This window comes from Arachis hypogaea, chromosome 6, assembly GCF_003086295.3.
Source record: "Arachis hypogaea cultivar Tifrunner chromosome 6, arahy.Tifrunner.gnm2.J5K5, whole genome shotgun sequence".
In the NCBI taxonomy this organism is placed as follows: domain Eukaryota; kingdom Viridiplantae; phylum Streptophyta; class Magnoliopsida; order Fabales; family Fabaceae; genus Arachis; species Arachis hypogaea.
The window spans coordinates 104,459,981-104,473,147 of NC_092041.1; the positions used below are offsets into that span (position 1 = coordinate 104,459,981).

At 32.4% G+C, this 13,167-nt stretch overlaps 1 protein-coding gene across 1 annotated transcript; it reads left to right on the forward strand.

The window, feature by feature from the left end:
• The first annotated feature begins 7,278 nt into the window (after positions 1–7,278).
• On the forward strand, positions 7,279–10,088 carry LOC140173737 (replication protein A 70 kDa DNA-binding subunit A-like). Its single transcript, XM_072198300.1, has 10 exons — positions 7,279–7,428; positions 7,544–7,811; positions 8,101–8,214; positions 8,304–8,382; positions 8,755–8,910; positions 9,026–9,155; positions 9,252–9,452; positions 9,578–9,674; positions 9,786–9,883; positions 9,987–10,088. Exons 1-10 carry the CDS (start codon positions 7,279–7,281, stop codon positions 10,086–10,088), a joined length of 1,395 nt encoding a protein of 464 aa, XP_072054401.1.
• The last annotated feature ends 3,079 nt before the right edge of the window (positions 10,089–13,167 follow it).

Sequence of the window (13,167 nt, forward strand, 5' to 3'; positions counted from 1 at the left end):
CAAGGGAGGTTCACCTTCCCAAGTCTCATTACCAATTAACTTGGCATTCAGCTTCATGATGGCTCCTAGATATTGAGCAACTTGCTCTCCAGTTACATCTTCATCCTCTTCAGAGGAAGAATAATCTTCAGAGCTCATGAATGGCAGAAGGAGATTTAACGGAATCTCTATGGTCTTTATATGAGACTCAGATTCCTTTGGATCCTCAATAGGAAACTCCTTCCTGCTTGAGAGACGTCCCATGAGATCTTCCTCATTGGGATTCACGTCCTCTCCTTCCTCTCTAGGTTCGGCCATATTGATTATATCAATGGCCTTGCACTCTCTTTTTGGATTTTCTTCAGTATTGCTTGGGAGAGTACTAGGAGGGGTTTTAGTGATTTTCTTACTCAGCTGGCCCACTTGTGCCTCTAGATTTCTGATGGAGGACCTTGTTTCATTCATGAAACTTAAAGTGGCCTTAGACAGATCAGAGACTAAATTTGCTAAGTTAGAGATATTCTGTTCATAATTCTCTGTCTGTTGCTGAGAAGATGATGGATAAGGCTTGATATTGCTGAGCCTATTTCTTCCACCATTATTAAAGCCTTGTTGAGGCTTTTGTTGATCCTTCCATGAGAAATTTGGATGATTTCTCCATGATGAATTATAGGTGTTTCCATAAGGTTCACCCATATAATTTACCTCTGCCATTGCAGGGTTTTTAGGATCATAAGCTTCTTCTTCAGAAGATGCCTCTTTAGTGCTGTTGGATGCATTTTGCCATCCATTCAGACTTTGAGAAATCATGTTGACTTGATGAGTCAACATTTTGTTCTGAGCCAATATGGCATTCAAAGCATCAATTTCAAGAACTCCCTTCCTTTGAGGTGTCCCATTATTCACGGAATTCCTCTCAGAAGTGTACATGAACTGGTTATTTGTAACCATGTCAATAAGTTCTTGAGCTTCTGCAGGCATTTTCTTTAGGTGAATGGATCCACCTGCAGAATGGTCTAATGACATCTTAGAGAACTCAGACAGACCATAATAGAATATATCCAGAATGGTCCATTCTAAAAGCATGTCAGAAGGACACCTTTTGGTCATCTGCTTGTATCTTTCCCAAGCTTCATAGAGAGATTCACCATGTTTTTGTTTGAATGTCTGAACATCCAATCTAAGCTTGCTCAGCTTTTGAGGAGGAAATAATTTAGCCAAGAAGGCCGTGACCAGCTTATCCCAGGAGTCCAGGCTATCCTTAGTTTGTGAATCCAACCATGTTCTAGCTCTATCTCTTACAGCAAAAGGGAAAAGCATGAGCCTGTAGACTTTAGGATCTACTCCATTCGTCTTTACAGTCTCGCAGATCTGCAAGAACTCAGTTAAAAATTGATAGGGATCTTCTGATGGAAGTCCATGAAACTTGCAGTTTTGTTGCATTAGAGCAACTAGTTGAGGTTTCAGCTTAAAATTATTTGCTCCAACGGTAGGAATTGAGATGCTTCTTCCATCAAACTTGGAAGTAGGTATAGTATAATCACCAAGTATCCTCCTTGCATTATTGTTGTTAGGTTCGGCTGCCTTCTCCTTCTCTTATTCAAAAATTTCAGTAAGGTTGTCTCTGGATTGTTGTAATTTGGCTTCTCTTAGTTTTTCCTTCAGAGTCCTTTCAGGTTCAGGGTCAGCTTCAACAAGAATGTCTTTTTCCTTGTTCCTGCTCATATGAAAGAGAAGAGAACAAGAAAAGAAGAGAAGAGGAATCCTCTATGTCACAGTAAAGAGGTTCTTTATTGTTAGTAGAAAAAGAAAGGGAATAAAGAAAAGAGAATCCAAACAGAAGGGTGAGGATAGGGGTAGTGATTTGAGATGAAGAGATGTGAAGAGAAGTGTTAGTAAATAAATAAATAAATAGAGGAAGATGAGAGAAAGAGAGTTCGAAAATTAATTTTGAAAAGCAGTTAATGATTTTCAAAAATTAAAGGTGAGATAGAATTAAAATTAAAATTTAAAACAATTAGTTAATTAAAAAGAATTTTGAAAAAGGGATGAGATATTTTCAAAAATTAGAGAGGGAAAAGTAGTTAGGTGGTTTTAAAAAAGATAAGAAACAAACAAAAAGTCAAATAGTTAGTTGAAAAAGATTTGAATATCAAATTTGAAAAGATAAGAAGATAAGAAGTTAGAAAAGATATTTTAAAATCAAAATTTTTGAAAAAGATAAAATTTTGAAAAAGATATGATATAAAAGATAAGATAAGAAAGATTTAATTTTTAAAATTAAAATTAATTACTTAATCTAACAAAAAACTAAAAGATAAGATTCTAGAATTTAAAGATTGAACCTTTCTTAACAAGAAAGTAATAAACTTCAAATTTTTGAACCAATCACATTACTTTGTTAGTTAAGTTTCGAAAATTAAGATAAAACTAAGAAAAAGATTTTTGAAAAATATTTTAAAGGATTTTCGTAAATTAATAAAAAAAATGAAAAAGATTTAATTTTTGAAAAAGTTTTGAAAATATAAGATTTTTAAAATTTGAAAATTTGACTTGACTTACAAGAAACAAAAACTTTTTTGACTAAGTCAACCCAAATTTTTGAAATTTTGAGAGAAAAAAAGAAAAGATATTTTTTTATTTTTTGAATTTTTAATGATGAGAGAGAAAAACACAAATATGACCCAAAACATGAAAATTTTGGATCAAAACCAATGATGCATGCAAGAACACTTTGAAGATCATGATGAACATCAAGAACATATTTTTGAAAACTTTTTGATGCAAAGAAAACATGCAAGACACCAAACTTAGAAATCTTTAATGCATGGACACTATGAATGCAAAAATGCATATGAAAAACAATAAAAGATACAAAACAAGAAAACATCAAGATCAAACAAGAAGACTTACCAAGAACAACTTGAAGATCATGAAGAACACTATGAATGCATGAATTTTTGAAAAATGCAAGGACAAGATAAATATGCAATTGACACCAAACTTAAAACATGACACAAAACTCAAATAAGAAACAAAAAATATTTTTGGTTTTTATGATTTTATGATTTTTTTTGTATTTTCTTTTATATATATTTTTTTTTGAAAACATATTTTAGAAAAAAGGAAGTAATGAATTCATAGCCCTCAATCAAAATCCTATGAGTTAGACATGGCTTAATAGCCAGCCAAGCTAAAACATGTTATATGAAACTCTAGGATTCATTCTTGAAAACTCTGAAAATTTTTGAAAACAAAGAAAAAATTTTGAAAAATATTTTTGAAAACTTTTTGAAAAGAAAAAGAAAAATAAAAATAAAATTACCTAATCTGAGCAACAAGACGAACCGTCAGTTATCCAAACTCGAACAATCCCCGGCAACGGTGCCAAAAACTTGGTGCACGAAATTGTGATCATCAACAATAGCTCCAATAACTTGGTAGCGCTCTCAAACGTGAATCGCACTTAGTCACAACTCCACACAACTAACCAGCAAGTGCACTGGGTCGTCCAAGTAATACCTTTTGTGAGTAAGGGTCGATCCCACAGAGATTGTTGGTATGAAGCAAGTTATGGTCATCTTGTAAATCTCAGTTAGGCAGATAATAAATGTTATGGAGATTTCGAATATTAAATAAATAAACAGAAAATAAAGATAGAGTTACTCATGTAATTCAATGGTGGGAATTTCAGATAAGTGTGTGGAGGTGCTTGTCCCTGTTGGATCTCTGCTTTCCTACTGTCTTCCTTCAATCCTTCTTATTCCTTTCCATGGCAAGCTGTATGTAGGGCATCACCGTTGTCAATGGATACATCCCATCCTCTCAGTGAAAATGGTCTAAATGCTCTGTCACAGCACGGCTAATCATCTGTCAGTTCTCGATCATGTTGGAATAGAATCTCTTGATTCTTTTGCGTTTGTCATCACGCCCAACAATCGCGAGTTTGAAGCTCGTCACAGTCATTCAATCCCGGAATCCTACTTGGAATACCACAGACAAGGTTAGACTTTCCGGATTCCCATGAATGCCACCATCAATTCTAGCTTATACCACGAAGATTCTGATTAAGGAATCCAAGAGATATGCACCCGGTCTAAGGTAGAACGGAAGTGGTTGTCAGTCACGCGTTCATAGGTGAGAATAATGATGAGTGTCATGGATCATAACATTCATCATGTTGAAGTGAAACGAATATCTTAGAATAGGAATAAAATGAATTGAATAGAAAATAGTAGTAATTACATTGAAACTCGAGGTACAACAGAGCTCCACACCCTTAATCTATGGTGTGTAGAAACTCCACCGTTAAAAATACATAAGTGATGAAAGTCCAGGCATGGACGAATGGCCAGCCCCCAAACGTGATCAATAGTCTCCTAAGATGAATAATAGAATAAAACTGAGACCAAAGATGTCTAATACAATAGTAAAATGTCCTATTTATACTAGACTAGCTACTAGGGTTTACAGAAGTAAGTAATTGATACAGAAATCCACTTCCAGGGCCCACTTGGTGTGTGCTTGGGCTGAGCTTGAGCTTTACACGTGCAGAGACTTCTTTTGGAGTTGAACGCCAAGTTGTAACGTGTTTTTGGCGTTCAACTCTGGTTCGTGACGTGTTTCTAGCGTTTGACTCCAGAATGCAGCATGAAACTGGCGTTGAGCTCCAGTTTACGTCATCTAATCACAAATAAAGTATAGACTATTATATATTTCTGAAAAGCTCTGGATGTCTAATTTCCAACGCCATTAAGAACGCGCTATTTGTAGTTCTATTTCTCTAGAAAATCTATTTCAAGTACAGGGAGGTCAGATTCCAACAGCATCAGCAGTCCTTTGTCAGCCTCCTTATCAGAGTTTTGCTCAGGTCCCTCAATTTCAGCCAAAAATTACCTGAAATCACAGAAAAATACACAAACTCATAGTAAAGTCCAGAAATGTGAATTTAGCATAAAAACTAATTAAAATATCCCTAAAAGTAGCTAGATTATACTAAAAGCTACCTAAAAACAATGCCAAAAGGCGTATAAATTATCCGCTCATCAATGTAGTTTGTGTATTTCATCAATTGTTGGTATTTTATAATGATTATAAAGATTGTCTTCTTACTTACCTTTTCTTATATTTATTGATTGATCATGGGTTTAGTTTTCTGAATCATTTTGTAGGTATGGGGTTTCTACCTAATCTACTTTCTCCATGGTGATGTGATTGACAGAGTTTTTCATCAAAGTCAGTTTATAGACCCAGCTTCTCCTATTCAAGTTTTGCATTCCCAATTTCATTCTCTTCTATTCAAGTTTTGCATTTGAATTTCTATTCTCATTCACTAATTCCTTTGAATTGTTTGGGCTGAATGTAGCAATTTATAATTTTTTCTGCATTCAGAATCATGTTCTCTTATCTGAATTGGTTTGTTTCTGGGTTCATGTTCTTGGTTACATTCTTTGGAAGTTTCTGTCAGATTCTTTGAAAATTGATGAATCTATTTTTAATTTTTTACTTTGTGTATATTCAACAAATCCATTGAGTTTTTATACTATTTTCTGCACTATTTGTGTCACTACGGAATTCTCTTCTATATAATCTACTATATAATCTATTTGATGAGTGGTGATATGATTGATAGGACTTGATTAATAGCTTCTTGCTGATTTATTTGCATATGATGAAACCTTTTGTTAGTCAACTCAGTTGCATTTTAATCTTTTATTGGTTATGCAAAAGTTGCTGTATATTTCATCTCTTGCAAAGAAGTAGAGCTGATTGTCATGAATTTGTTTGCTTCTTTGATAAAGGAATATGATTATGCCACTCTCATTCAAGTTTTGCATTCTCAATTCCATTCCTTCCTGTTCAAGGTATTAGGTTTCAATCTTATCCGTTTCATGAAAGTTGATGTGATTGACAGATTTTTATTGATGTTTGTCTATACTTTTTTCTGATTCAACTGCTGTTTCCAATGTATCCCTGCCTAACACATTTACCAACTCTGATTTCCATGAGTAGAATCATTGTTTGGGGTAGTTGATGACTGCCTTCTCTATGGTATAATGACATGTAGGTGCACTGTAGTAGGTATGGTGTGATATCCCAATTTTTGGTCCCTATTTGTTAATTTCTTGAAAGTTTCTCAATTTCATTCTCTCCTATTTAAGTTTTGCATTTGAATTTCCATTCTTATTCACTAATCCCTTTGAATTGTTTGGGCTGAATGTAGCAAGTTATAATTTTTTTCTGCATTCAGAATCATGTTCTCTTATCTGACTTGGTTTGATTCTGGGTTCATGTTCTTGGTTACATTCTTTGGAAGTTTCTGTCAGATTCTTTGAAAATTGATGAATCTATTTTTAATTTTTTACTTTGTGTATATTCAACAAATCCATTGAGTTTTTATACTGTTTTCTGCACTGTTTGTGTCACTAGGGAATTCTCATCTATATAATCTACTATATAATCTATTTGATGAATGGTGATGTGATTGATAGGACTTGATTGATAGCTTCTTGATGATTTATTTGCATATAATGAAACCTTTTGTTAGTCAACTCAGTTGCATTTCATTCCTTTATTGGTTATGCAAAAGTTGCTGTATATTTCACCTCTTGCAAAGAAGTAGAGCTATGAATTTGTTTGCTTCTTTGATAAAGGAATATGCTTATGCCACTCCCATTCAAGTTTTGCATTCCCAATTCCATTCCTTCCTGTTCAAGGTATTAGGTTTCAATCTGATCCGTTTCATGAATGTTGATGTGATTGACAGATTTTTATTGATGTTTGTCTATGCTTTTTTTTTTCTGATTTAGCTGCTATTTCGAATGTATCCCTACCTAACACATTTACCAACTCTCATTGCCATGAGTAGAATCATTGTTTGGGGTAGTTGATGACTGCCTTCCCTATGGTATAATGACATGTAGGTGCACTGTAGTAGGTATGGTGTGATATCCCAATTTTTGGTCCCTATTTGTTGATTTCCTGAAAGTTTCACCTTTTTTTCCCTGTTTTTGTGTTGGTTTAGGTTTTGCTCTTATGATTAGTTGTCTCTATGCCATTGAATGGAGATGCATATGGACTCAAATTTTGTTTTTCCTCTATTTCCATCCTCAATTTGAATTAAAAAAGGTGAGCCTTGTGTGCTGAATTTTTTCTATAAAAGGATGGTCGGTGAACCACATTCAATGCACAAACATTCTGATGTGTTCTATTTCCTCCTAAATTCTGTCTATTTCAGAATTTTTTGTTTACATTTTATCTATTTCATCAACTCTGTTTATTTCCTTTCTTTCCTCTGCAATGCCTCCTCCATTTGATATGATTTCCAAGATGCATCCTCCTAGAGAGGCTTGGAGGCCGAAAGTTAGGGTTCTAAGGCTTTGGGTTGTACCCTCTTTTGGTAACCATGAGGCTCCTAACTCAATGGAGATGATTCTCCTTGATGAGCATGTTAGCCCCTATTGGCTTTTCTTTTAAATATGGTTTTAGTTGTTGTTTTTTTAAGTTTTCAAGTTTAAATTATGTGTTTCACTAATCTAATTTTTTTCTTTTGTTGGATTTTCAGTGTGGAAAAATTAAAGCTACAGTTAAGAAACCAGTCCTTAATAGGTTTAGGGATCATATAGTTGAAGGTCAAGTTTATAAAATGGCATACTTTACTGTTGTGTCAAATCATGATAGTTATAGAGAAACTTCTCATGAATTCAAATTGGTTTTTCTTCACCGAACCACTGTTGTAGCTGTTGATGAAGATGTTATCCCTAAGACTTGTTTTAACATGTTACCTTTTTCTGAGCTGCTGAACATGACCCAAGATTATGATTTTTTAGTTGGTATGTCTATCTTCTTGGTCTGCTGTTATTCAAGTTTTTTTAACAAATGCTTTGAATATTTAATAGGTTGTGTTTATTTGGAATAGATGTCATTGGTCTTTTAACTTCAGTGAAAGAAGAGAAAGAATATGAAAAAGAGGAGAAAATTGTGAAAATGATTGTGCTGGAATTAACTTCAAAAGAGTATGTTGATTGAGTCATTTCTCTTGGTTTCTCTTTATGTTTTAATCATCTTTTTTCCTTATTTTCTGTTTCATTCTTTGTCATGTTTTGAGTTTCAGTCTTACAGTGCGATGTGCATTATTTGGGGACTATATTAATCAAGTAAATCATTTTCTTGCCTCTGGCTATGTGGAGCAACCTGTTGTAGTCATTCAACTTGCAAAAGTCAAGTTCTTTAGGGGTATATTGTTTATTTTCTGTACATCTCATTGCTACTCTAGGTGTTGTCTCCAATAAAGTTTGCTAGACTCTTTCTGCGTTGCTGTATAGGTCAAGTAGGCCTTCAAAATGTGATGTATGCCACTCAAATGTTATTTAATCCTGATCTTCCTGAAGTTGTTGAATTCAGGTAGAGGTTAGCATGGTTTATTTTGTTGATGTTTATTGTATTCTTTATTTAGAACCAATCTAGAGTAACAAGTACAAGTGTTTGCATAATTTTGTTTTTTAGTATGGTTGAGCAAGGTGTCAATGGTACCAGCCACTCTTTATTGCAAATGATGGTAAAGTTGTCTCCTTGGAAGATGATTTCATGCATTTAACTAGAAAATGCACTATTGAAGAGCTTCAAGATAACAATGAGGTTGTCTTCTTTTGAGTTAGTTGTGTTTATGTTTATTTTATACATAAATGAACTAAAAAAGAAAATTAAAGAACAATTTCTAGATCTGTTTTTTTTTCATTTATATTGTTAACAAATTTTGGAATGCCCATTGCACAGGAGGGTTCTTTTTATCATTTTTGGTACAATCCAAGGTATTGTTGATGATGGAGGTTGGTGGTATTCTGCTTGTGTGTGTGGAAAGGGTATCTATCCTCAAAATGGTGCATATTACTGTGATTTTTGTTTGAAGCACATAACTAATGTGACTCCAAGGTAAGAAATTTTGTTCAAAATGTCTTTTCATTTTGTCATGTGGATTGTTTATAAAAATAATGTTTCTTGGTATTATTTATTCCAAATCGTTGTGTTCCTTTTTTTCTCTCTACAGATTTAAAATTAAAATAACAGTTGAAGATCATAATGGGGAGGGTATTTTCCTTCTCTTTGATCGTGAGGCATCTTATTTGCTTAAGAAATCATGTGCTGACTTGTTTACTGAGGTTCAAAGAGATGCACTTGTATGCTCTTACTTTTCTTTTGTGTGTTGTTCACTTTATGGGATGTGATATGTGTTATTTAAAATCTATATTTCTTATGTATTACTTTTAAAATAGCTTGTATGTGGGGATACTTATCCTCCCATATTCCAAGAGCTCATTGGAAAGAAGTTACTGCTGAAGGTTGATACCAAAGGTGTCCCACATGAAACATTTTATGGCACTTTTCGAGTTAGGAGAATATATGATGATCCCACCATTATTTCCATGTTTGAACTTCCTGATTATGATGTCGATGACGAGTCTACTCCAAAAAAGGTTACATATACATATAATTATTTTTAGATTGTATAAATTCATGTTTTGTTCTTTTTTTTTATTGTGCTGTGGTGAATTTTTCTTCTGGTCTTATGTATTTTTAAACTCTTATGGCATATGAATAGGAGCCTGATTTTCACAAATCTGTTCCCTGTGGAGAAGGAGATATTGGTATTAAGAAGGAGTCATCCAATACTTTTATAAAAAGTGAGAAAGTTGCTGGTGAGTCTTCTGGGATTTTATCTAAATCCCCAGTTCTTATAGATTTTTTGGCTGAAAAATAGCCTGCTGTTTCTGGAGGGACTGAGTTTGCTGCCTTAATTAATGGTGAAGATGGAAAAGATGAGAAAACACCCAACAATGATACTGTTAGTGATTATCTTTCTGTTGAACTGGATATATTGCTTAGCTCACCAGAAAAAGAAACTCAAGTGCTGTTATATAATTTTTTTCTCCTTCCTATGTGTGCTGTTTCTAAATGGATTTTACATTCTTGAGTTACTTTCATAGCTTTTGTTAATTTCTTTGTCATAGGAGGTGTTGTCCCACGTTTTTGATGCACCTCCCTTATTTGAAGAGGCAGTTGCTGATGCAGATGGGCGTGGGTTCAAGGTTGCCAAGGTTAATGGAGTTTGATTTAAGGTGTGGAATTGAGCTGCTGTGTCTAGTGTAGGTATTTTATATAGTAAATCTATAAGTGTTTAGGAAGGCTTGTGATTCCAAATACATCGAAATGTAATCATGCTAGCTGGATGGTATTTTGATTTGACTTTTTTGGATTGTGTCCAACAAATAGGATTGTTAGATATAGGAGTTTTCCTTTTGTGTTGGCTCGGGTCATTTTCCAACTAGGTCTATTGTCAACTCCTTCTTTTGTAATAGTGACTTTGCTAGGGATTGAACACATTTTCAATGTTGTAGCATGTTTAGGTTACATACTAGGATATGTAGTCAGATGTTGGAATCCTCCTTATCATAGGAGAGATGGCCATATGTAATTGTATAGATCGTTATCAATATTTTAATGAAATGCAGCGGTTCTTATTTTTATTTGTTTATTGTTGTACAACTTTATCTTTTCATATCAATTAGTTATTGGTGTTGATTATAATACTTTATTTTTTCATTTTCTACGTTATCAAAGGTGTGCATTGTTATATAAGTTTTTTTTGTGTGTTTCACAAATTCTCTTCCCAGCCACCCCTGCCCCCTACCTTTTTTTACCTGTTACTTATAGGAACTTAACAATGTGATGTGTTTTTGGGAATGAATTAGGGGTAGTTCTTTCGATTTATGTTTCAACCTCTTGTTTTATTTAGTACGAGTAACAAAGATGTCTCATAATTCTGTTCGTGCTAGAGAATATAGACGAAATTCTTTGAAAAGAAAGCGAACACAAAGTCACCATCGAAATGCAAAAGGTTAGTACTGAATTGACCTTCGTGATAATTTTAATGTTTTTTGCTCCAACTTTCAGTGATTTGATATCTATGGGAGTCATTGTAATTTATTTTTGTTTTGTAATATTTTAGAGGTCCTCGATTCCTCGATGCCTGCTCTCTCTTTGAATGATTATTTGTGTAATTTTTATTACTCTACTTATATTTTTGTAGTTAATCTTTGTGTTCTTATTAATTTATCTATTTTTTTATATTATTCCAATGTTTCTGTTTGCTTTTATTTTTTAGAAAATTTAGTTGAGGTGTCCCAGAATGTTAATCAGAGTTCAAATCTTGTTTTGTCAGGTATAATATTATCTTTAAGTATTTTATCCTTGTCCAATTTTATTTTTGTTAAATTATATTTTAAGTTCTTTTGATTTATATCTAATAACAGATTGGTTTACTGATTTATTATTATTTTTCTACACTTTTACACCTAAAAGGTTTATTTTAAATATTAGAGCCAGTCTGGCTAAACTTCATAAATAAGTTCTTTTAAAAAAGGGTTTAAAATATAAGAACTTTTATTAATAACAACTTTTAAATAAGTTATTTTATGTTTGGAAAGTTATTATATAAGTCTTTGTTTTAAAGCTATGCAGTAAATTAGCTAACATAATCGCGAAATTGTTTTTTTTTGTTGTTGTTTACATGGCCGAAAGTCATTAAAATAGTTAATAATTGATTCAAAGCGCACAGTTACTGAAGGTAATTAGATTAGCTAGCGTAAGCCTGACCAGTTGTCTTATCTTGTTGAAATAATTAATGCCATTATAAAATTCTTTATGGAATCATTTAGATCAGTAGATAGGCTTAATTTATATAGTTGTTTCAAACATACACAAGTAATAGAGGTTATTAAATTGTTTAATTAGTGTTTATTCTCGTTTTGGACAATATGAAGGGTTTTTTGGTTATATAATTGGATTCATGTAATTAGTTAATTAATTAACTTTTCTAGCTAAATAATAGACAAGGGGTATTTGTTGAAACTTTCTTAATTTTATGTCATAATCAATAGTTGTATCTTAAAAAAAATTTAACTATTCTGTGGGTTCCTCTAATTTTTGGAAATCTTCTATTAGTTCCATATAAATATTTTTTCTTTCAGTTCTGTTCGTCAATTTTTTTTCTTTAGTTTTTTTAATTATGCCTCTCTTGATAGTGATTCGGTCAATTGTATAAGGAGATGTTTATAACAAAGAATATGGTGCATGGATTCAATTAAAAGAAAAGGAAATTCTTGGCAGCCAATTCAAAAAAAAATTGTGGAATAACTCAATTAAAGTAAAAAAAATATAGGCACTTGGTTCAAAATTTTATAACATTCTATTGACCAATTGAGTCATTAAAGTCTCAAAAAAAATACAAGATAATTCTAATAGTAATTTAGATTATTTAATTTGAACCTTCATAGTTAGTATGAGTGATTAAAATAATGAAACAAAGTTTATTCTAATGTTAGCAAAAATCAAACTGTTCTTGAATGTGCATTTAGCTTTATTTATATTTAGTTATTTGATAAATTAATGTTTAATCTTCATTTGTTTTCATAGTTTATTACATTTTTAATGTTTAATTTGGATGTTGATTATTAGATAATTAATTGATTTCTTATTTCATCATTAATCTTTTTTATATTTTGTTGTCGAATATATATTTACATAAGTTTGTGTTATTTTAAATAAAAATGGATGATATAGACCAATCAGAAATATATGATCCTTCGATAAATTTATTCAGTCAAGTTGGTTCTGTTATTGATCATGCTCTGTTCTTGCAAAGTGAGATACAAGATACGTTCTCTTTCTTAAATCATTTATTATTCAAGAATAGTAAAATATTATTCTTATTTGCTTAGTGCTAAAAGATTTCATTGTGCTCCTGTGATGAGATATTATTCAGTCAGTGTAAAATAGAAGTAGTGTTTTGTCATACATTTTTTTTGACAAAATTTAAAGGAGTTAAGTATTTAGTCTATATTATATCTGTATGCTAATGGTTTATTCATTTTATGTTGAATATATTTCGTGCCACATAATTGAGATGAAATTCTTTTGTTGTTGTGCATATTTTTTTCGACCTTATCTTTGCCAGGTTGCCTTGATGTTGGTGATCCTAACTATGAATGTTCACTTTGTAGCGCGTGTTTCTGGTTATTAGAACGTGTTGAAAGAGACTCTACAGTTAATCGTCCTGTTTTTACTGTTTGTTGCTCAAAAGAAAAAATTCAATTACCTTATCTCCGAAAGCCCCCAGATCTGTTATATAAT